Source organism: Chiloscyllium punctatum, chromosome 4 (assembly GCF_047496795.1).
Source record: "Chiloscyllium punctatum isolate Juve2018m chromosome 4, sChiPun1.3, whole genome shotgun sequence".
NCBI classification, from domain to species: Eukaryota; Metazoa; Chordata; class Chondrichthyes; order Orectolobiformes; family Hemiscylliidae; genus Chiloscyllium; species Chiloscyllium punctatum.
The window spans coordinates 22,960,305-22,986,020 of NC_092742.1; the positions used below are offsets into that span (position 1 = coordinate 22,960,305).

At 39.5% G+C, this 25,716-nt stretch overlaps 1 protein-coding gene across 1 annotated transcript in view; it reads right to left on the bottom strand.

The window, feature by feature from the left end:
* trip11 (thyroid hormone receptor interactor 11) overlaps window positions 1–25,716 on the bottom strand; it is a 98,997-nt gene that overhangs the window by 57,912 nt on the left and 15,369 nt on the right. The window contains exons 2-9 of the mRNA XM_072568245.1: window positions 21,076–21,152; window positions 19,624–19,734; window positions 15,026–15,295; window positions 13,410–13,469; window positions 8,745–8,907; window positions 5,660–5,986; window positions 3,451–3,491; window positions 2,267–2,356 (exon numbers count right to left, since the gene is read on the bottom strand). Coding sequence (XP_072424346.1) covers window positions 2,267–2,356; window positions 3,451–3,491; window positions 5,660–5,986; window positions 8,745–8,907; window positions 13,410–13,469; window positions 15,026–15,295; window positions 19,624–19,734; window positions 21,076–21,152 — 1,139 coding nt within the window. The remainder of the gene's footprint in view (window positions 1–2,266; window positions 2,357–3,450; window positions 3,492–5,659; window positions 5,987–8,744; window positions 8,908–13,409; window positions 13,470–15,025; window positions 15,296–19,623; window positions 19,735–21,075; window positions 21,153–25,716) is intronic.

Consider the following 25,716-nt stretch of genomic DNA (forward strand, 5'->3'; position numbering starts at 1 on the left):
TCCCTGTAGCTCAAACCCTTCAATCCTGGCAACATCCTTATAAATCTTCTCTGAACCCTTTCAAGTGTCACAACATCCTTTCGATAGCAAGGAGGCGAGAACTGCACACTATATTCCAAAAGTGGCCTAACCAACATCCTGTACGGCCACAACGAGACCTCCCAATTCCTGTACTCAATACTCTGACCAATAAAGGAAAGCATACCAAACGCCTTCTTCATGATCCTATCTACCTGCAACTCCACTTTCAAGGAACTGTGAACCTACAATCCAAGGTCTCTTTGTTCAGCAACACTCCCTAGGACCTTAACATTAAATGTCTAAGTCCTGCTAAGATTTGCCTTTCCAAAATGTAGCCCCTCGTATTTACGTAAATTAATCTGCATTTGCCACTCCTTGGCCCATTTGATCAAGATCCCATCGTACTCTGAGGTAATCTTCGCTGTCCACTACACCTCCAATTTTAATGCCATCTGCAAACATATTAAGTATACCTCCCATGTTCACATTGAAATATCAAAGCCTTCTAAAAATCAAAATACACCACATTCATTTTTTCTCCTTTATCTTTCACCAGTTACCCATTTAAAAATGCCACCAGGAAAAATGATTTATCTTTCATAAGTTCACGTTCATTTTGCGCAATCATTATTTTCTAAATGCCCAATTATCGCAACCTTTTCAACAGATTCTAATGTTTTCTCTACTTCTGATCGGGTTAATGGTCTATAATTCTCCTTTTTTTCCTCTCTCCTTCCTTTCTTAAATGGTGCATTTTCTATCTTCCAAACTGCAGGAAGCATTTCAGAATTTTGGAAGGTGACCACTAACTCACCAATTACAGGTTCAACTGTTTCTTTAGCTCAAAGTAAAATGAAGCAACGAAGAGGGTCCTATGATACATTAAGAGTTCTGTCTGTGTACCTTAACCATCATGAAAAATACTTACCGAAAAAGAAGTCTGAAACAAGCTGGGAAGGGATTCACAGAGATACAACTAGTGGCAACCTCTGGAAGATTTGCTCCAGCAAGACTGGGATGAGGAACTGCCAGAGGAAGCCTAACTGTTGGTAGTCAGTTCAGGGATTTTCCAAAATAAAAGAGGCAAGTGGTGGTCAGAGTACATTACAAAGTAGCAAAACATGAACTCAATGAAAGCAGTGAATGATTGTGGACTGTCCCTGTAAGGACTTTAATTCTGTGAAGAATACCCTGCAAACTGCATGTATAAATGCAATAAAATAAAACAAAGAACTGCAGACGGAGATGTGAAACAATCGCAGAAATTGCTGGAGAAACTCAACGGATCTTGGCATCAATACATCACAAAATCCCTACAGTGCAGAAAGAGGCCATTTGTCCCATTGATGCTGCAATGATCCTCTGAAGAGCATCCCACCCCATCCTCTTAACCCTGTATTTACCAGAGTTAATTCAGGTAGCCTGCACAACCCTGGACACTATGTGGCAATTTAGCATGGCCAATCCACCTAACCGCACATCTATGGACAATGGGTGGAAACTGGAGCAGGTGGCAAAAACCCACGCACACAGAGAGAACATGTAAACGCCACACAGTCACCCAAAAGTGGAATCAAACCAGGTCCCTGGTGCTGCAAGGCAGCAGTGCTAACCGTTAAGCCACCATTCTGCCCAAATCCCCAGCATCTATGGGGAGAAAGCAGCATAAACCACTGAAATCTAAATGCTCTCTCTGCTTTTTCCCCACCGATGTTGCCAGTCCTGCTGAGTTTCTCCAGCAAGTTGTTTTTTTTTTAAATAGTATGTGTGATTACCTGTTCTGTGGAGGTATTAGCAAGGGCTGCCTTTGCTATAGTAAATTTGCACAATCTTTAATGTTTCCTCAATTATGCTTTAAAGTTTGTTTGATACAACAGAAGTTGCAAAAGTTAAAATGCTGTTGCAAAATTCATTTAATTGGTCACTAGGAACTTAAGTCACTTGTTTGAAATTAATTACTTGGACCAGGATTGTAACAGCTGCAAAACTCAGCATGATTCAGTTTCGCAGAACCAAGTAAAAAGTATGTGCTTCCAAAATTAAATGTACAGGTGACATCTAGAGCTTCTGTCATTCCACATCTTTCTCCCCAGTAACATCCACCTTCAGCATTGTGATAAGAACTCTCATGAGACAACTCACAACATACCATCTATCCAATCTGACGATCTTACCAATGATACTCTCAAATTATTACAAACTCATTCAAAGAGCAAATACCAAATTAAATGAGCACAGTACTCACCTTTTCTTTCTGCAATTTCTCCTTTTCATGAATCGACAACTGCAGACTTGCTTTCAGCTCTTGAATATCTTCCTTCCCATTGTACTTAGCCTGAAAAGAAGTTCAAATGGTGAACCACCACAATTTTTATGCCATATGACAGAACAACTTGTAAGATAAATAATATTTGAAACATTTCTCAACAGGGATGCTGCTTGCTTCCTTCTCTTCTATATGGCAATGTGTAAAGAAACTCTTGCTCTAGATTAAAATACATGAAAGAAATCTCTCTAAATCTATCCAACAACGATGTATCTGGCATAAAGACTAAATAAGAAGTGATGACTGCCACCAGACAGAAACTTTGTTAGTCAAATAAACTAACAATTTGCTCTTAAATTTGCACTTTCTTATATTCATTTGTTAACAATTCCATACAAACAAAATCATAATGACAGCAGCTGATTTTTTTGCCTGCATTCACATTAAATATATCACATACAGAGAATTCAATGTACATTAAATATATCACATACAGAAAATTCAATGTAAATACTCTCATCCCAATGATAACAATAATAGAAAGAATGAGTGGGCCTGTAGGAAGAGAGGATATTTCAGATACTGGAGTCTCCTCCTTCATTGAAGAATGCTCGAGTTCCATTTATTATAAATATACGACTAATTTGAATTAATATCTCAATAGAAACACAAAATGCTTCCAACAAAAGATGTAATAACAATTGCTCACATACACATGAAGTTGGAGATTTGCTTGTTACGTTTCATATTTAATGCATATATGCATTTTAATCATTGGGGTTTGTCAACTGCACTACTCCTTTCAAATGAACACTCAAAGCTAGAATACGACAAGACAAAGGTAATCTGTGATTTATATTCACTCTACTTTCAAGCAAATAAAATGAATGATAGCACCGAAAACATTAAAAGTAAACAAAAAGCAAAATCTTGATATGAAGCAACTCCTGAAAGTTGAATTTAATTAAGATTCCTATTGTGTAAGCTCGTAGTGCACGATTTGCATGCCACTCATAGATAATGCTAACTGTCACTCAATATATAATGGAGGAGTTAGCAAGACAGCCTGATAATAAGAAAAATGTAAGAAAGAAACAGAATAGTTCAACAAATTCAAGATAGCATGAGTCATAAAGCTCAAAGTGAACTTGCGTTTCACATACTTCATTAGTGTTATTCAACCTCTTTAGTTTATTGTCTGCATCTGCAATCAAAGAAAACATGTTAAAAATCTAATATATGACAAAATCCATCATCATTCATCCTTGCAGCTTGGCAGGAACAGATAAATGCTTTCATTTTCAAAATTATCTAAGCAAAAGATGCAAATTAAGAGCAGCTGAGGTTAAGGCAATTAAAGAAACTAACTTAAACTGTCTTTTTGATCCATACCTGGGATTGACGTCAGTGACACTATAAACATCAGGTATCTCAGTGTTGAGAATGGGTTAGGGAGTTAGAAAGAAAGGGAAAGAAGATATTCCTTAGTTTTTTCTAACATTTTCAACCTGTAGGAAATGGCTGCTACTCTTCTGGAGGGGAGAGTACCCCTGCATTGCAGGGATGGGCAAGTGTATAAGATCCATTATATTTTTATATATTAAAGCAGTATAGAAACTAGTAGACAAGGCGAGAGGTAACAGTATTAGAACATAGAACAGTACAGCACAGAACAGGCCCTTCAGCCCACGATGTTGTGCCGATCACTGATCCTCATGTATGCACCCTCAAATTGATATGAGAAATGACGATCTATGTTCACTCTAAATTCTCAAACCATTGCACAGATTTCCAAGGTTTGTGCACAGCAGCAGCTGGAGAAACAAATTAACGCATCAGCATGGCCAAGAATGCCAAATGGCATGCACAGATTCCCCCACAGCCACTACACAGTTGGTTTAGAGGGAACATTGATGACAAACTGACCATGACAAAAGGATAAAGCACAATCCGAGAGTTAACAAACAGATGGTGCTAAAGGTTACAAAAATAAAAGGCAAAATTAAAGACTCAGACTCTGAATGCATGTGGTATTTGAAACTGAAAGCACAATTAAATATGATCTGATGGTCATTCAAGAGACATTGTTGCTAGATGACTTAGAATGGGACCGGAGTATTGAAGGGTATGGGACTTTGACAAAGGACAGGAAGTTAAAAATGATTTTGGGATGGCTCTGTTAATTTATGATAGCATCAGCACAATAGAAGGGAAAAGACTAAGCACAGTATGTGAAAGTTGTTTGAGTCGAGATGAGAAATAGTCAAGGCAAGAAACAGTGATCTAAATATACTTTTCTCAATTTCATAGAGTATTCATCCACATGATGCAGCCTCCTCCTCTACAATGGAGAGACCAAACGCAGATCAGGTAATCGCTTTTCTGAACAACACTTATATGCTACAGTATCTAGAGTTAAGGAGTATGCAAGATGATATCATTGAAACTAATAAAATTCTTAAAGGGTTTGATAGAATTGATGCTGTAAGGTTAACGTCCCTGGCTTGAGAATCTGGAAGTACATGTCATAATCTCAGGTTAAGTGCTTACTCATTTAGGAACTGAGATGAGGAGAACTTTCTCCACTTAGAGCAAGGTGAATCTTCGAACATTTCCAGTTCAACTTCACACATTCACGTTATACCGTATCTACCTTGCATTTGCCCACTCACTCAAACTGTCCAATCACCTTGAGCTCTCTTTCCTTTCTCATCACTAACTATCTCACCTAGTTTTGCCTCATGTGCAAACGTGGAGATATTACATTTTATTTTCTTGTTCAAATCATTGATATATTTTATGGATAGCTGGGGTTCAAGCATCGATCTCTACAGTACAGTGCTTGTCATCGACCTTCACTTTAGAAAATAGATACTTTTTCTTATTCTGTTTACTATCAACTATAAAAATCACAATCCATAAACAGCATATTTTCTCCGATTCTATGTGTTTTGATTTTGCATAATTTCATGTATCAATTGTTTCATGAAAATCCAAATTGAAATGCAAGATCAGGTATGATCTCATTGAATAATAGAATGGACTCAAGTGATGAATGGCCTACTCCTGCTCCTATTTCTAGTCTTTTATGTAAAATGTGATATGTAACTATTTTGATTAGAAACAGTAGCTTCATTTGAATATCTCAAGATGACAAGAAAATAATAACCCTATTGTATTTATCCTGTAGCGTGGATTTTTCACTATGGATAAGTTGCAGACAGGAAAGATGTGGAGGCTGAGATGAGATCAACCATGATCACACTAAATGATGGAGCTAGCTCAAGCGGCTGAATTGCTTACTTCTGCCCCCAATTCTTATGCCCTTGGGAGTATTGCTGTACAGCATCCATAAAAAAGAGCACATTGTACCTGCAACAGCCTGCCTGAGTAGGTACACTTCTTCCTCCAGTGCCACATTCCCTGATAATTGGTTTTTCTGTTTCTCTACAGTACTCTGCAGGTCCTGAATACAGCTCTGTGACTTCGTATATTCCTCCTGTAGTCTCTTGCATTCTTCTTTCAGTTGTCTTATCTCTGTTGAAGAATTTGCCTTCTCATGGAGCAAACCATCAGCTGGTTCCTTGTTCCTGGTCTTAACTTGATTTTCCAGCTCATCTCCAGACTGCTTTCTGGCTACTAATTGATCTGCTTTCTCCTCAAGGAGTACTGAATGGTCTGACGGCACAACACCTGCTTCTGAAAGAGGTACAGATATACAAGTTACTAAAACACTGCTGATTTTTCAAACTGCGCTGACAAACATTCATTAGGACTCAACTGCAGCCTGAAATCCAGATGATGAATTGTTCTTTTAATTCTTAAATCCAGCAGTAAAGACGTTGCCAAGTCCTTGAAATTATTTAAGTGAATTTGTTGTTTAAATGACGGCTTAGGCTATCCAATCAAGTGAGCAGGACTTTACACACACCCCTGTTAAAGATGCAGCACTATTTGTTTTAAATACAAGCGACAGCTGCTTGCAAGGTAATTCTCAAATCAATTTTTGCATGGCAAACATTGTGTAAACTCGACCTTGGCTGAAACATTTTCCACACATCACAAAGGGAGGTGTGAGTGCAGTTTATTTTTCTGTACAAACTACTTTTACATTGCTTGTAATTTGCCCTTATTCATTTAGATTGCATACCCTGGATAGCCAGCAAAAAGCCAAATGGAAAACCAGGGCAACTCACCAATACTGCTGAGCAGGAGGAGTTTTTCATGCCTCAGCTGTAAAATCTAGCAACTATCAGGCTTTTAAAACCAGCAGAGACATTAAGTTGGCTCTAAATGATCTTTCCAATAGAAGCTGCATATATCAATGTGGGTCTCTGTGTCGGTGCTGCTCCTGTAACAAGGTTATGCTGTCCCTTGCTTTCTTTTCCAGAGACGTCGTAAAAGTAGCAATTCTGAAAAGTCTGGAATGGACGGGTTTTAGGGTCAATTTGATTATAGCTAACAGATACTGCCACAGGTAAAAGGCTTTTAAATTAAAAAAAACACTTGCACAACAAAAGGGAAGTGGCCAATTCTCCCAGCTCAGCTTTTCTCTGGCCTGGCTATTCACTGAAAGCCATCAGGCAGTTTTGAGGCTGCTAATCCAAAAAACATCTACATGGAAGAGCTGCCATCTCTCTCTCTTCTTTTAAGACCCTGTGCTTGGTTTTACTTTTATACCAATGGGTCTTATAGGGATTGTTGCAAGTATTGGGAACAGCATCATTAAGTTGGGAATAATCTGTTGGGTTTTCAGATAGGTTAAGATATTCTGTTCTCTTCTGTTTGTGTTTCATTCAGCGATCTTGTAAATAGATTCTGTTTTGTTTAAAACTAAGTGGTTTGACCAGCTGCATCTCTCCTGGAATAACCGTGTTGCACCTGCTTAAAACAACTACCAAATTTAGAGTCTGCGCTACTGTCTTAAAATGTTTGAGGGGGTCTGGCCTGGTCCATAACAGTCTCACATGACACAAGGTCATCTATGAAATAATTTTTTCTTTTTTCTTTCCCCAGTAAACAAATAAATATGACACGTGCCATGAGATATTCAACTTACTACTCTCTCAAATTGATCCAAGAGATTCCATGGTACAATTTAGAAGCTTCTGAACTTTTCCCTGGTGACCTGACCATTTAGTGCTGAACCAACATCAGAAAACAAAATTATCCAGTCGTTCATTACCTCATTGCTGTTTGTGAAACACAATGTTGTCCAAATTAGTTACCATCTTTCCTAAATTACAATGCTGAGTTCTCTTCATTTGTTTTTAAACAGTTGGTGATATCCTGAGGTTGTTAAAGGAGCTATAATTAACACAAACCCTTCTTATATTTCCAGTAGGACATCTGATTTCTTTTCCTCTGAAATTTCCCTCCCTGCGGATATAACTGTAAATATTCTCTCTGCAGGGTGTTGCTTAGTTTACAAAGGAACAGGTATTTACAACTGAAGTTCATCATTGCTGCTCATGAACTTTCCATAACTTGAAGACAGTCTGATATATCTTGTTTAAACTTGTCCACATAGGGCAAGGAAAACAGATTGAGCAGTGTAAATGCACGAAGCCAAATCACAGGCTCCCATAAAATGAAAGAAGCTGACCTTTGACAGTTGGTAAAGTCAATAACAGCTATCTAGAACAGTGAGGGGCGAAAAATATGTTTAGGCTAAGAATATTTGCATCTCATAAGTTTTTTCCTTAAAATGTTCTTTTTCTTCTTATTTGAATGGAGGCAGTAGAATTTTCAAAGAACATGAGTCCTCCATTCCTTCCAAAACGACCTAGGCTTACAACGTCAGCTTTGGTATCATGCCCAAGAAGCCATTTTGCAAATGTGGACCTTGCAGCGAATACTGGCCCAACAAATTCCTGTCCTCGACAAATTTTCACATACACTCCTTTACCAGCAGGTGGCCTCCAGACAGTGATTAGGAGCATAAATACTTATAACTGAGACAAATTATAATTTCACTATAATTTCACCAAATTCAATTCACTTTGTGAAATGCATCTGTCTCTACTGGACTGCAGGGATCCATTACGTACTGCCTTCATCAAACGAACTGCAGAGCTACCAAGGTACACAGTGACAAAGAAACAGCACCTGTCCGCCCAGAATAAAACAAAAGTTTTTATAATTCTAAAGGCTGAAGCGCTCCACAACTATTCTGAACTCATTCCTCCTCAACAGCTTAAGGTATAAATTAACACAAATTTTACAACTGGAAGCTTCAGACACAGTATTTTTTAAGTTGCATACATTTGTTTGGCTTAAATGATTCCACTGATTGGTAAATCATAAAACAGTTACAGAGAAACCAAGGTCCCAAGGAGAAATGATTTAAAATATCCATTTGATCATGCGTAACAGTTTACATTAAGTGTGTTACTTTAATCCTCAAAAGACTTTTCTGCTGCATTAACAGACATGCATACAACTTATTACATCTAACCTTGCAACTGCTGCTCCAACTCTTCAATCCGTTCTTCATATTCTGCAAGTTCATCCCGATGCCGGAGCGTGAGGTTGGTTAGTTTCTGTCGATGTGCATCCTGCAGAGCTGACAGCTCATGCTGATGGTCATCAATCTCCTGACTAAGCTGCTTCTTCATCTCCTATAATAATTAACCAGCTGGATATTATTAGAGATGTACCAATTATTACCATAATCAAAGTATCTTTTAAGGAACATCAATCATGATCTGAATAATTCCAATTTCCTGTCCATTTAGCACCTTCCACACAATACACCAACATATTGAGGCGGCTAAGGCATACAGACCATGACACACACACACACACACAAAGAATCATATGCAAGCTTTGCCGTGGATAATATTAAAAGGTTTCTTCAATGTGTTCTTATTATTTTGTTCTACAAACATAGATCAGGAGCAGTACGTTCAGCCACTTGGACCTGTTTCACCATTTAATAAGATCATGGTACTTCTAATTAACAACCCCACCTACCCTGGTAACCATTCAACACGTCACAAGAATTTATCTACTCCTACCTTAAAAATATTCAAGGACTCTGCCTTCGCCACTTTTTGAGAAGGGAGATCTTATTAAATGGACGCTGAACATCAATCCAAGAACAGTGAAAGGTTTTGTAGTAATTGGGAATATAAAACTATTAAGGCAGAACAATGGCTAGTTGGTCAGTAGTCTTCATTTATAACTTGTGCTGCTGTTCTCAACTTTCAAGCAATAGACCAAGTTTTTTTCAAAATACAACACAAAAGTGATTGATATTTACATTTTTAACCCAGTTATGATAAATGGACTTTTGCTAAGTCATGTCAACTGTCTTAATACATTTAAATATCTAAAACAAAATTGCTCTAGCATAAACCAACACACTTCAACAATTTAGCTCAACCTCAAAACATTTTTCACTTGTTAAAACAATCTTGGTCAATGATTGATACGACATTGCAATAGACACGATATAACACACCTTTCCAATGAGATAGCAAATTACTACTGAGTACAGCACAAAGCCTTACAGGTCGGGAGATGTTGTTTGCAATCATTAATAAGGGCTGAATTAGTTGATTTCAGCTGAGTTGATGACAGCAACACACTTTTGACCTCAGTACTTGTGTCCTGATGAGTACACTCCTAAGTTAAAAAGTGTGGTGCTGGCAAAGCAAAGGCAGGCGGGGAGGGGGAGGGGGAGGGGGAGGGGGAGGGGGAGGGGGAGGGGGAGGGGGAGGGGGAGGGGGAGGGGGAGGGGGAGGGGGAGGGGGAGGGGGAGGGGGAGGGGGAGGGGGAGGGGGAGGGGGAGGGGGAGGGGGAGGGTTGAATCTGGGATAAGGTGGAGGGTTGAATCTGGGATAAGGTGGAGGGTTGAATCTGGGATAAGGTGGAGGGTTGAATCTGGGATAAGGTGGAGGGTTGAATCTGGGATAAGGTGGAGGGTTGAATCTGGGATAAGGTGGAGGAAGGGGAAATGAGGGACCTGCTGAAATCAACATTGATCCCATGTGGTTGGAGGGTACCAAGGCAGAAGATAAGGAGTTCTTCCTCCAGGCATCGGGTGGTTAGAATCTGGCAGAAGAGGAGGCCCAGGCATGTCCTTGGTGGAGTGGGAGTGTTGAAGTGTTCAGCCACTGGACGGTGAGGTTGTTTTGTGCATGTGTCTCAGATGTTCTCTGAAATGTTCCACAAGTTAGCGCCTTGTCTCCACAATTTAGAGGAGACTACATCGGGACCAACGGACACAGTAGATAACGTGTGTGGAGGTGCAGGAAAATCTCTGTCGGATGTGGAAGGATCCTTTGGGACCTTGGACAGAGTTTGAGGGGGGAGGTGCAGGCACAGGATTTGCACCTCTTGCGCTGCTGGAGACTAGAGTCAAAAAGTGTGGTGCTGGAAAAGCACAGCTGGTCAGGTGTCCGAGGAACAGGAGACTTGACGTTTCGAGCAAGAGGTGCAAAACCTGTGCCCACACCGTACCTCTCACCTCCATCCAAGGCCCCAAAGGATCTTTCCACATCCAGCAGAGATTTTCTTGCACCTCCACACACGTCATCCACTGTGTCTGTTGCTCTTGATATGGTCTCCTCTACATTGGGAAAACAGCACGCCAATTTGTGGAATGTTTCAGAGAACATCTCTGCGACACGCACACCATACAACCCCACCACCCTGTGGCTGAAAACTTCCAATGTCCCCCTCCCACTCCGCTAAGGACATGCAAGTCCTGGACCGCCTTCACCAGATTCTAGCTACCCGATGCCTGCAGGAAGAACATCTCATCTTCTGGCCTGAGACTCTGCAACCACACAGAATCAACATCGCCCCTCCCCCTACCTTAACCCAGATCCATCTCTCCAACTTGGCATTGCCCTCTTGAACTGTCCTACCTGTCCATCTTCCATAAGACCATAAGACATAGGAGTGAAAGTAAGACCATTTGGCCCATCGAGTCCACTCCGCCATTCAATCATGGCTGATGGGCATTTTAACTCCACTTACCCGCATTCTCCCCGTAGCCCTTAATTCCTTCTTCCCACCTATACACTACACCCTCCACTCCGACCTACCACCATTACTGATGAAGAGCTCATACTCGAAACATTGATTCCCATGCTCCTCGGATGCTGCCTGACCGGCTGTGCTTTTCCAGCACCATACTGTTTGACTCCGAGCTCCAGTATCTGCAGGCCTCACTTTCTCCCACACTCCTAAGTGTCAACCAGTGACCACTGGTTAGAAGTGCAGACAACAGCGGAAGATAAAATCTGGTTTAGCAACAAAGCAATGAACCATAAATATAGCATGGAAAGGAGTACAGGTTGATAAGTGATCTTATAGAGGTTTATAAGGCCATGGCGGGTATAGATAGGGTTAAATGGTAAGTGCGCTTTCCCTAGGATAGGGGATTTTAAGACTGGGGAGCTTTTTAAGGTGAGAGGAGAGAGATTTAAAAAAAAGACATGAGGGGGAATTATCTTTACACAGAGGGTGGTTCGTGTGTGGAATGAACCTCCTGAGGAAATGGTGGATAGTTATTAGGACACTTCGGTAATTACAAGAAAAGAAAAAGGTTTGGAGAGGTACAGGCCAGGAGCAGACAGGGGAGACTAATTTAGTTTGTGATTACGCTCGGCACTGACTGGTTCAACCAAGGGGTATCATCACTCATCAGTAACAGATAAAGACAGAAATACAGGGTACTTCAAAATTTTGATAAAGACATTCAAACTCCAAGTTATGGACTGAAAACATTTAGCAAAAGATTTTTCATTTTAAATCAAAATTGTGCATGAATTAATCCTGTGCCAATAATTTAATATGATATTTTGAAAACCCTTATTGTTTCACATAAAAAAAATCCAAAAGATCATTCCCTCTTGCACTGTTGTTTCCACCCAAGAATTGTCCTACAGTTCACAACATTTCAACTGTCGTTTCACCTCTTTTGGGAGCAAACCATGGGAGCTGATAGAAATTCACCTGGATTCTTCTCAGTTTCCCAGTCTGGCACTTATACTTTCAGAGCTCTCAATCTGTGAAGACACCACTGTTTATGGGCGGCACAGTGATTAGCACTGCTGCCTCACAGCACCAGAGACCTGGGTTCAATTCCCGCCTCCGGCGATTCTCTGTCTGGAGTTTGCACATTTTCCCCGCGTCTGTGTGGGTTTCCTCTGGGTGCTCCAGTTTCCTCCCACAATCCAAAAAAAAAGTGCATGCTAAATTGCCCGTAGTGTTAGGTGAAGGGGTAAATGTAGGGGAATGGGTCTGGGTGGGTTACATTTCGGCAGGTCGGTGTGGACGAGTTGGGCCGAAGGGCCTGTTTCCACACTGAGTAATCTAATCTAATCTCTTCCACTAGCTTTACCTGGCAGATCTAACAACTTTAACCATTTTTGGACTATTCTTTCTGAACTGGATCCCTCTCTGAAATCTTGCTTAGCTGTTACAAATCAGGAATACCACTGTGCCTGAATCACCTTTATGCTCCTTGCTCTGGCTACTAGCAGATACACAATTGCCTTCTCAGTCTACCACAGTGACTCTGCTCTCTCTCTTCCCACACACACAGTTAATCCTAATACAAAAGGGCCTCCTACCAAAGACAACCTAGTACCACCTGGATATTCCAGATAAAGATTCTAATCAATCATTGACAATTTTCAAACCTGTTGTTTGTTTTGAAAAATATGTAGACATTTTAAGATTGTCCCTCATTTACCTGTTGCTTTTTAATCTTTCTTTAAGATGAGGATTACATGAATAATTCCGATCTTTAACAACACAAGGTAAGTTTCCGTTAAATATCTTCAGCTCCGTAGGTAAATAACCCCACCTGCTGTTTTATGACCTTCTAACTCTTGACCTTATACATACTGTTTGCAAATAACTTGGGTCTAGCTACTTCAGAATCCCAAAGTTTTCAAATATCTAACATTTAAAAATTTCATTACCCTAAAACTAGAAAGTTACATTCCTAAAACAACATGATCAATGAAGTTACATCAACCTGCTAGGAAAATAACCAGGATATTTTCAACAGTAGAATACTCTCATTTTTAGATTACAATGGACTGTTGGAACTTGGATCATGCTCAGCAATTGAGAGAGATATTTGGTCAAAAATTCTTACCTCGATTGTCTTTTGCAATTTGTATTTTTCATCCTCGCCAGAACTGTCTGAACCTTGACCCTTGGGTGCCCAAAATAAAGTTTAACAGGAGTGAATTTATTTTCAATACTACATTTGTGTCTTAGCCCAAGAAAGCAAAAAAACATATGAATTACTTTTAAGTTGGTCATTGAGTCGATTCTTGCAAATTAGAGCAAATGCAAGTTCAGTAACTTTATAGAATTAACACTAGAACCAGAGAAAGTTAACAGCACAGACTCACCAGGATCATGCATTAAGTTATGAAGCAAGATTTACAGTACTGGGAAAATATTGATCAGAACAAGAGGAGATTTTATAGAAGCTTTTAAAATTATAAATAATTTTAAACAGAAAGAAAGAACATTGCTCTGATTGGGAAGTCAATGACAAGGGGTTACCAATTTAATGTGGTCACAGTGATTCGAAAAAATATTTTTACTTGAATGGTTCTTGGAGGATGGAGTGTTTTGTTTTGCTTTGCTCCAAAGTATGGTTGAAACAGTAACCAATTCGTCCTTCAAGGGGAAAAAAAAGTGTTTGAATGTTTGAAGCAGAGGAAGGCATCAGGACAGCCTACAGCAGTGAGATTGGATTTCAAGTGCTTCGATAAAATGTTGAGGAGACATGATGGCTTAATGAGTTGCTTCTGTGCTGTCACCTTTTCAGATTCTCTTTTAAGGAAGATGAACAGTCAAATAGAAATCTTTCAAGATGTAAAGGCTGACAAAATCATAACTGAGCAGAAAATCACTGGCATTATTCATAGCAAAATCTTCATTATTTATCCTTACCAAACACAATAATCACAAAATAACTACCCACAATGGGGCAGCACGGTGGCTTAGTGGTTAGCACTGCTGCCTCACAGCGCCAGGGTTCCTGGTTCAATTACAACCTCCGACGACTGTGTGGAGTTTGCACATTCTCCCAGCATCTGCATGGGTTTCCTCTGGGTGCTCCGGTTTCCTCCCACAATCCAAAGATGTGCAGGTGAGTTGAATTGGCCATCCTAAATTGTCCAAAGTGTTAGGTGCATTAGTCAGAGGGGGGTGGGTTACTCTTTGGTGTGGACTTGTTGGGCCGAAGAGCCTGTTTCCATACTGTATGGAATCTAATCTAATAGTGTTGTTATACAATGCTAAATCAAGTACATGTATATGCTTTTGGAAAGTGTCAATATCTCTTTCTCAACAGAAAGATTGAAATACTTGCATGCTTACTAAAATACATAGGCTTTCACTTCTGTACAATGCTCCTGATGATATTTTAAGTCTTTGTATTCCTGAATCAGTGATCAATTTCTATCACTTTGCACGTTAAAACTATTTCCAAAACTGTTGACTGGAGTTGTCATGCACTGATCCTGTTGGTATGGAACAACATTTATGAACAATGTTCCTATGCATTGAATAGTGTGTTTACTTGATACAATACAAGACAAATTAAAATCATCCAGAACTCAAGTTGTCTGAACACTGGCATTCACATATGCACACTGTAGAGGTTAATGAGGCAATATGAAAAAAATCTAAAAACCACAATGATCTAACTGCTCCATCTTATGTTTGATCGCCTATAAGAAGTTATCTACTAACCTGGGCTAGCACTTTCCAATGGGCAACTTCAACTTCCAACCTAGAGACCTCTTTGGAAAGCCTGTTAATTTCGTGTTGGGACCAGATAACATCTCCAAAATCCATGGTATCCCCATGAAATGTGGATGCGTGAGGCACATCTACTGGCAGAAAGGCAGTGGAGGTTGTGCTTGAGGTAACACCAACTTGTGATGACTGAGCAGCAGATTGGAGCTTCTGTACTTGATCCTGTAAGGAATTCTGTCTTGCTTTCAACAGGCTTATTGTAACCTTAAAAAAAGACAAAATGATGAATCCACTGAGCTGAATTAAAACTCAATTCAAAACAAACTAAAGGCACAACAAATTATAATATATATTAGGATTAATGTGGTTTTCCAAACATTTCACCATTTATAGCACAGGAGACGGCCATTTGAACTACTAAATTCATACGATCTCCTTGCAGAGCAATCCAGTCAGTCAATCCCATTCCATAACTCAAACCCCCAGCCCTGCAAGTTTATTCCCATCCACGTTCTACTTGACATGGTCTGTTCCAGTTTCCACTTTGATGGACAACCTTTGGCATTTTTGTGCAAATAACACTTGCTAATTTTTTTTTAAATGGTTATATGTAATTATCCACTGCAGTCAAGAGCAGAGGCAAGCACCTGTCAGTGTCATCTTGAACCAATCCTGAAAGTGCATTACAACTGACAGGATGACCCTTCTCCATAGCTGATAAAATACAACCTAACACCTCCCAGTGATAGGAAAGGTGAAATTGGTAGTATAGCTTTGCACTTCAGATCTAGCTATCTGGTTCCATACACAGTTGCACATTAAAACTAAGCAGCTCCTATCCACAATTTAGCTGTCTAAAAGCTTTAATATCAACCATAATTCAAAACTGGACTGAAAGATGCATTAACAATATAAAAAGAACTATATTCACTTGGCCCACCATTACCACATAAAAATATAAAGTAGCGAAAAAAAACCTAATAAAAATCTTACTGAGTTCCAAAAATAGAGGGCTAGCCATGAGCACAATCACAAATGATACTTACAAAACATTCCCATGAGTGGTGAAGCATGTTAAATGCTGATTGATTCAGATCGTCTTATAACCCAATGAGAATATGGAGTCTTTAAACTGGCCTTTGGCTTTGCAGCAACAAATGAATTTGGTAATTAAAAATCTAGTGACGGTGATAAATTGACTATTTAAATACAATAAATTATGAATGTGTTCCCATTTCCTAGCTAATGTGTGCTCATCCTTCAAACACATAGTACATGGTTATGAAGGAGCATTTAAAATCCAGTACACTTCCTCTTGAGAATTTCGCCACACATTTACGTTACGATTCACTTCGGTCAGACAGATCCAAATAATAGGATTGTGTTTTTTTTTTAAAATGTAGTGTGATTTGTGAAATGGAAATTGGACCAAAGGTCAAAGATCAGCACAACACAAGACTAAGCTCTTCAAGCCTGCGCAGACATGACGCCTTTTCTGAACTAAAAACCTTTTGCAGCTACACAGTGCATCTCTCTCTATTCACTGACTATTCGTGTATCTATCAAAATGTTTCTTAAACATTGCTAAGGCATCTGCTTCTCCAATCTCTTCTGGCAGTTCATTACAGGTGCTTGCTACCCTCTGTAACAAAAACAAATTACCTCTCATTTCCTTTACATTTTCCCCTTTTACGTTAAACCTATGCCCCCTGGTAACTGACATTTCTTCTCTGGGAAAAGACTCTGTCCATGCTGCTCATTATCTTTAAACATCAATCAGGTTGCCCCCCTCAGCCTCTGAAGCTCAAGTGAAAACAAAATAAGTGTGTCTAATCCCTCCTCATAGCAAATACCCTCCAAAGCAGGCAATATCCTAGTAAACTTTTCTGTACCCCAGGTCTGGAGGTCTTAAAACACAGAACAGTAGATAAATCCCTGAGACCTGATCAAGTGTATCCCAGGACATTATGGGAAGCTAGGGAAGAAATTATGGGAGTCCTACCAGAGATGTTCGTATCATCTACAGCCAGTGGTGAGGTGCCGGAAGACTGGCAGGTAGATAATGTTGTGCCTTTATTGCAGAAAGGATGCAAGGAAAAGCCAAGGAACTATAGACTGGTGAGTCTGAGCTCAGTTGTGGGGAAGTTGTTGGAGGGGATTCTGAGACACAGCATTTATATACATTTGACGAGGTAAGGACTGATTAGGGATAGTCAGCATGGCTTTGTGCATGGGAAATCACTTGGTTTGAGCTTTTGAGGACAGAACCAAGAGGACAGATGACGGCAGAGCAGTAGGCATTGTCTACATGGACGGTCTTATTGCAGCTGTACAAGACATTGGTGAGATCACATTAGGAGCACTACCTGCAGTTCTGGTTGCCCTTCTAAAGAAATGATATTATTAAAACTTAGAAGAATGTAGAAAAGATTTACTAGGTTGCTACCTGGACCAGAAGATTCAAACTACAAGAAGTTGTTGGATAGGTTGGGACTTCTTGTCCCCTGAAGCATTGAAGACCGAGGGGTGACCTTAAAGAGGTCTATAAAATCGTGAGGGGCATAGATTAGGTAGATAGCCAACAGCTTTTCGCCATGGTAGGGGAGTCTAAAACGAGAGGGCATAGGTTTAAGGTGAGAGGGGGGAGATATCAAAGGTTTGAAAGAGGCATTTTTTTCCCCCAGAGTGGCGAGTGTCTGGAACAGGCTGCCAGATGTATTGGTGGAAGGGAGTAGAATTTAGTCATTTAAGAAACATTTCGACAGGTACATGGATGGAATAGGTATGGAGGGATATGAAGCAAATACAGGAAAATGGGACTAGCTTAATTGTGAAAACTAAGTGGTTCAGGTCTGTTTCCATGCCATAAACCTCTTTGACTCTATAGACCTGTACACCTAGATCCCTCTGAATTTTCATTTTCTGCCATTTACTGTATACTTTGTTCCTGAAATAAATCTTCCAAAATGCATCACTTCAGATTTGCCAGGATTAAATTCCATCTGCCATATCTCCACCCAAATCGCCAACCTACATATATCCTCAACAGCTACAGCTCCCCAAACTTTGTGTCACCCATAAACTTAGTAATCAGACCACCTATATATTCTCCTCCAAATCACTCAAATATTCAAACAAGAGGAGGCCCATCATGGATGGAACACCACTCCGTCTCCAGTCAGAGAACACCCTTCTACCACTACTGTCTTGTGACCATGCCAGTTCTATATCCATTTTACCAGCTCACCACAGATCCCATGCAGCCTCACCTTCTGTATTAGCCTGCCACGAGTGGCCTTGTTAAAGTTCATGTAGTCAACATCACCAGCCTGCACTCAATCATTTTTGTCACATCTTCAAAGAAAAAACTCAAGTTTGAAATGTAACTTCCCCCACACAAAGCCATGCTGTCTATCCTAATAAGTCTATATTTTTCAAACTGCGAGTAAATCCTGTTCCTAAGAATCTTCTCCAATAATTTCTCTATGACGGAAGGTCTTTGCCTGGATTATCATGGTTACAATTCTTAATCAAAGGAACAACACTGGCTATTCTCCAGTGGGATCGCTCCTATGACTAAACATGATCTGAAAATTTTGTAAAAGGCCCCAGCAATGCCCTCCTTTGTTGGGAAAGATTTTGAAATCAAACCCTGGGAGAGGATATTACTTTAGCAATAGCAATGTATATACACACACACACACACGCACAACACACACAATATGAAATTAAGTGATTCTTGGATTCTTTATTCATTTCAGATTGAAAGGAAAATAAAGATTTTTTTCAATTCAAATTTTGATATTGCAGCCAAGAAAGAAAATTCATACACAGGAACTCCAAAGCTATTATTCTGTTGTGATTTAGGTTGTTAGTAAGTAAGTCACTGAAAGACCCCAGAGGTTTGATCTCTGATTTGTGTTTTAGTTAACATAATTAACTTCTTGGGATGCTACAACATCCCTAGGTTTTATTTCAGCTAAACCGGGAAAGGAAAAGCAAACATCCTGTTAGGGTCTCAGAACCAATCTCTGGTCAGAAATCTATGTTAGAGAGCCAGCCATTATGAAAGGACAGAATCAAGCAATTAGGAGACAGTGAGGTCTGCAGTTGCTGGAGATCAGAGTTGTGAATGTGTTGCTGGAAAAACAAGGTGGTCAGGCAGCATCCGAGGAGCAGGAAAATCGACATTTTGGGCCGAAGCCCTTCATCAGGAATGAGCCCCTCATCCTTGATGAAGGGCTCCGGCCCAAAACGTTGATTTTCCTGCTCCTCGGATGCTGCCTGACCTGCTGTGCTTTTACAGCATCAAGCAATTGGTCATCCAATAGCCTGTCAACACATTTGTCAATATGGACACATGAAAAATAATCACTTCAACAAGCAACAGGGCCAGACCAGCATCCACAAAGAAAATATTCGCCCATTCAACAAAAAAAAAACTCATGAGAAAGGACAAATTAACAGCTTGGAAGATAATTAAAATTGCCTGCAGTAGCTTTTATCTAAAAGGCACTTCACAATCTATTTGACCCTGAAACTAGAAGCCATGTTGTAAAAAGGAGTAAAAATACATTAAACCCTTGACCTACTTCTTTCTGCTGTAGCTGGTTTCTGTATTCCGAAGACAGCTGCTTTATCTGGAGTTCTGCGGCTGCCTCTTTCTCTTCGAGATCAGAATAAAGTTTCTTCAACCGTTCATACTGGAATTAAAAAACAAATGCATTTAAAAATACTTAAATGAAAAGGAAAACATGCAGACATATAGAGATTTGTAAAATATACTGCATGAGTTTTCTTCAAAGTAAACAATAAAAGATGTGCAAAACACAGATTTAAATCCAGCTGTGCCAATGTTTCAAGGCAAACAACAAAATTACGTTCGTTAGATGCCAATACACTTGAAAACGCTGCTATATTCCATGTGTTCACACTCCACAAACTTCGAATAAATGCAGAGCCAACATTTTGTTGCACAAGAGCCAACTTCAAATGGAAAAATTGGGATGTGATAACCTGACGGACTCTGAAGTCGAGCAAGACACCTCTCCAGGGAATCTTATTCTTTTACATTCTAATATTACATCAGGTCCTGAAACTAGAATCAAATACTCAGTGGATTTAGAAAAATGACCTGTCCTGACTACTTCACTCTGGATGAATGAACTGGTGTATTCAGAATGGCCTTCATTGTGAAGAAATTATGAGTTTGGAGTTAAACGGACTGACTGTTGAATTTGATACCTTTTACTTTAAAATGCTCAATTGAAATTTATTTAAATTCTATTCATTACAAACTATGAATTTCTAGGGGTATTTGATCCCCTAGTCACTGCAGTTTCTCTTGTGATATTTTTAAACTGCTGTATGTTGGATACACTGGAGCTATTTTTACTTTTGACCAACTTGCATAAGAGAAATAATTCACATTCTAGCTGATAAACTAAAGAACCTAATTGCTCTTCAACAAATCCAGTCTCCACTGAAAGAAAGACCAGGCTATACCTGAAAAGCAACGTTAAGGGTCTTTCCAATTCTCAGTTTCAACTATTTCCATATTGAGATGGCTCTAGATGCCCATCCCAGCTGATCATGTGTGCTTTAATTAGAAGATTAATGGAATGGACTTCCATAGCTATGGGATGTATTGTTATAAGTCGAGGATTCTTCCAAGAATTCACTGCATTGTGCTCAAATTTTCATTCAAACATCACATTATCGTGAATAATTTATTCCAATTTTACAGACCTTAACCCTATAAAGTAGTTGAAGGATTAAAACGTTCTATGATCAGAAGAATCACACCAAGGTTGAAAGAATTTCAAAACATGCCTAACTATCAAATCTGGTGCTGCACTCAAGTACAGACAACCTATAAGAAGACAAACTCAATTCTCATACACAAAATTAATCAGACTTCAATGAATCAAAAAGAGGAATGGCCAATGTTTCAAGAACATGGAAAACTTGAGTCATTTTAAACGTTTGCCCAAGTAGAGTTTTAATAGTTCGCTACTTGTAGTATAAAGCATTTATGTACAAACCTCTGATTTTTGTGTTGAGTAAGCTGTTTCAACATCCTTCAGTCTGGAATTGGATACATGCAGTTCACTGGCAGGATCTGAAGTTCAAGCACAGCACAGAAATTAGCATTCATTTTCACATGGTTTAACATCATACTAATAAAATGATCCCTATCTTTACCAATGGAACAGTAATCCATTAAACCAAGAATAAAATTACAAATCTTTGACTTCAATTTCTTCCTTCGAAAAATGCTGGCAAGTATCCTTTGGAGCTCTCTTCCTGAAAAAACAGCTGAAGCAGGGTCTACGACTATGGATCTATTAAGACAGGGATTCTTGTTAAGCAAGGTGATGAAATGTTATCACAGGTTCTGAAAATGTAGATGAAATTGTAATCAGATCAGCATGCAGAACAGGCTGAAAGGCTACTTCTGCTCCTTTCTCATATCTCTTCATTGTCCTATCTGTAACAGTGCAAAATGCACACAGCACTATAGCTGTGGTTTAAGCAGTTTTTCTTGGACAAACCATCTTTTCACTCATGGAGCTCATTGCCCAGATGAATAAACACCAAAATATACTAATTTCTTTTGTGGCTTTCACAGAATTATGGATTTTAACCCATTGGTTAATACTGATCCAAGAAACATTACATTCTATAACAAAGGCTCCCACTTGGACAATATTATTCTGCTGTATCTATAGGTAAAAATCAATGCATATTATTGCACAATCATGCTTTCACAATATCTCCATCATTAGACTGAGCGAACACTCATTCCCTAATTCTACCCTTTAAATATAATAACACATACGTATCCAGACAAACTGCAAAAGTTCGATCTGCCACAAAACTAAAAACTTTGCTGAGTTCTTTACAGCCCCACATTCTTTAACAAACCTGTTCGCTCTCTCATTCACAGATTGAGATCGCGATTGCTCAGCTCAAATTTAAGATATGTATATACCTGTAATCAAGCTAAAACAAACCAAACCATTCTCATTATTAATTTATGCACAGAACACTAACGATATTTTTCACCTTCTGGAATACGTTTATTTTGTGCACAATCCATCTTAACTTTGGAGACAATCTACAGCTACCTATTGCTCAGATCATTTATATTTGCCTCTTACTGAAATTCCTCTTAACAAACAAGCTTCCTAATTTTTGACTCCTCGGCATACACTCCTGTTTTGTACTGAACCCAATAATGTTATGGTCATTATTTCTCAATTCACCCCCCAATCACAAATCAATTACCGAACTCATTAAATTTAATTAACACAAACAATATCTCTAATTGTATTTTAAATGGATCCAGATACATATCCTAAAAACACTGCCCCTTTCACATTGTGTATTTCACTCTATTTTGGTATAATTAAAATTCATCCAATGTTCTGACTTGTCTTGCTGAATTATTTGCAATCTCCCTACACTAGCATAAAAAGAAAATTTTGTTTCACATTTTTGGCAGCTGCAAAGAATGCTGAAGAAACTCAGCAGGGTCTATACTATAATTGCACCACTAAGGGCATCACACAAGGACGTACAGGTCATTCTGCTCTACCATGACATTTGCGTTCCTCTGCAACCTCACATTATAGAAAATCATGCCGTGGAAAACTGCCAGAGAAAATAACGCTGTAGGATCACTAATAGAAAGTCTCTATATCTGTTCAGTAGAAAGTCAGTGTTATCCAAACAATGTCCACAATTCATCAATTCCGTTATAGCCAATTAACGTTGATGGAAGTGTGCGTAATATCAGAACAACCTGTATACTGGGGAATACTGGGAGTGGATGTGTTACAAATGCAGAGTAACTTCCAAATTATTATTGTTGAAATCTCTACAGTGATTGTAGTTCTAGGGTGATTCTGAAGACTGCAATTTCATGGTGCACTATGGACTTGAGCACACGTAATTCAAGTTGACATACCAGTACAAAGAGTCACAGAGAGTCAGTGTTTTTACAACATGGAGAAAGGACCTTAGGACCCATTACTTCCGTGACAGTCATCAAGTATCTATTTATTATAATTCTATTTTCCAACACTTGGTCTGTAGCCTTTTACGCTATAGTGTTCCAAGTGCTTATCTAAATGCTTAAACATTTTGATAGCTCCTGCCTCTACCACCCTTTAGGTAGAGAGTTCCAGGTATCCATCACCCTCTGGGTCAATTTTTGTTTCTCAAATCTTCACGAAATGTCCTGTTCCTGATGTTAAAACAACATCCTCCAGCCATGTAAAAGTACTCTGTAATATTATTTCTCACAAAATTATTCTGGTTTAAAGATAATGAACCAACAAATGAATACCAAGATTCAGGCGAGTGTATTTTATAGAAATAATGGAAGTATGGCATAGTTGTACTACCATATCAATCCTGCTTGAGTACAATGGCCATCCTGAGAGACAAAGTGCCGTGTAAGTACTCACTATTCTCCAAAGGATTGTCACACAAAACTCAAAAATACTTTTCCATCCTTATATTCCCATGAGTGAATTCTAGTCTTCTAGATGAACCACCTTTAAAAAGGACTTTGACTATTTTGTTGTCATACCCACTGATCACATTTTTAGGTATTTATTCAGCTATATTTTTCTCTTCAATTCAAATACTTTTGCTCTCGGTTACAGTCCACATGCACACACGTACACATACCCCTCCTCCCCAACTCTGATGAGTTAAGGAAGGATTGGTTCAGATGAAAAGTAACAACCTGAGACGTGAACTGCTTTTCTCTGTCCACAAATGCTGCCAAATCTGCTCAGTGTTTCCAGCACTTTTTCCAACATCCACAGCATTTAACTTTTGGATTAGTTTGATTTGCTGCAATTTCTATTCCACGAATGCCAACCTTGAAGTTCGGCTCAATTCTGCCATTCCTACCTTTTTCATCAGATGTGAAATTTCAGTGTTCGACCACATTTACTTCAGCAGCAACTGTCCCTGGCTCTAATTTATTCCTTGTGAATGCTAACTGTAATGAAAGTCATAGAGATGTACAGCATGGAAACAGACCCTTAGGTCCAACCCATCCATGCCGAACAGATATCCCAAACCAATCTAGTCCCACCTGCCAGCACCTGGCCCATATCCCTCCAAACCCTTCCTATTCATATAGCCATTCAGATGCCTTTTAAATGTTGCAATTGTACTAACCTCCACCACTTCCTCTGGCAGCTCATTCCATACAGGTACCACCCTCTGCGTGAAAAGGTTGCCCCTTAGGTTTCTTATATATCTTTCCCCTCTCATCATAAACCTCTGCCCTCTAGTTCTGGACTCCCCCACCTCAGGGAAGAGACTGTCTATTTACCCTATCCATACTCCTCATCATTTCATAAACATCTATAAGGTCACCCCTCAGCCTCCGACACTCCAGGGAAAACAGCCTCAGCCGATTCAACCTCTCCCTACAGCTCAAACCCCTCCAACCCTGGCAACATCCTTGTAAATCTTCTCTGAACCCTTTCACGTTTCACAACATCCATCTGATAGGAAGGAGACCAGAATTGCACACAATATTCCAAAAGTGGCCTAACCAACATCTTGTACAGCCATAACATGACCTCCCAACTCCTGTACTCAATACTCTGACCAATAAAGGAAAGCATACCAAACACCTTCCTCACTATCCTATCTACCTGCAACTCCACTTTCAAGGACCTATGAACCTGCACTCCAAGGTCTCTTTGTTCAGCAACACTCCCTAAGACCTTATTGTTAAGTGTATAAGTCCTGCTAAGATTTGCTTTTCCAAAATGCAGCACCTCGCATTTATCTCAATTAAACTCCATCTGCCACTCCTCAGCCCACTGGCCCATCTGATCAAGATCCCATTGTACTGAGGTCCACTACACCTCCAATTTTGGTGTCATCTGTGAACTTACTGACTATACCTCTTCTGCTCACTTCCAAATCATTTATATAAATGATGGAAAGTAGTGGATCCAGCACTGATCCTTGTGGCACTCCACTGGTCACAGGCCTCCATTTGCCAAAGCTATCTCATGTCCCCTTTTTGCCCTCCTGATTTCCCTCTTAAGTATACTCCTACTGCCTTTATACTCTAAGGATTCACTCGATCTATCTTGTCTATACCTTACATATGCTTCCTTCTTTTTTTTAACCAAACCCTCAATTTCTTTAGTCATCCAGCATTCCCTACACCTACCAGCCTTTCCTTTCAACCTAACAGGAGAGCCCAGAGAAAGCATATTCATTATCTCATTTCTGAAGGCTTCCCGTTTTCCAGCCATCCCTTTACCTGCGAACATCTGCCCCCAATCAGTTTTTGAAAGTTCTTGCCTAATACTGTCAAAATTAGCCTTCCTCTAATTTAGAACTTCAACTTTTAGATCTAGTCTATTCTTTCCCAATACTATTTTAAAACTAATAGAATCACGGTCGCTGGCCCCAAAGTCCTCCCCCACTGACACCTCAGTCACCTGCCCGGTTTGACTTCGCAAGAGTAGGTCAAGTTTTGCACCCTCTCTAGTAGGTACATCCACATATTGAATCAGAAAATGATTCACACACTTAAATTCCTCTCCATCTAAAACCATTGCACTATGGCAGTCCTTGTCTATGTTTGGAAAGTTAAAATCCCTTACCATAACTACCTTATTATTCTTACAGATAAC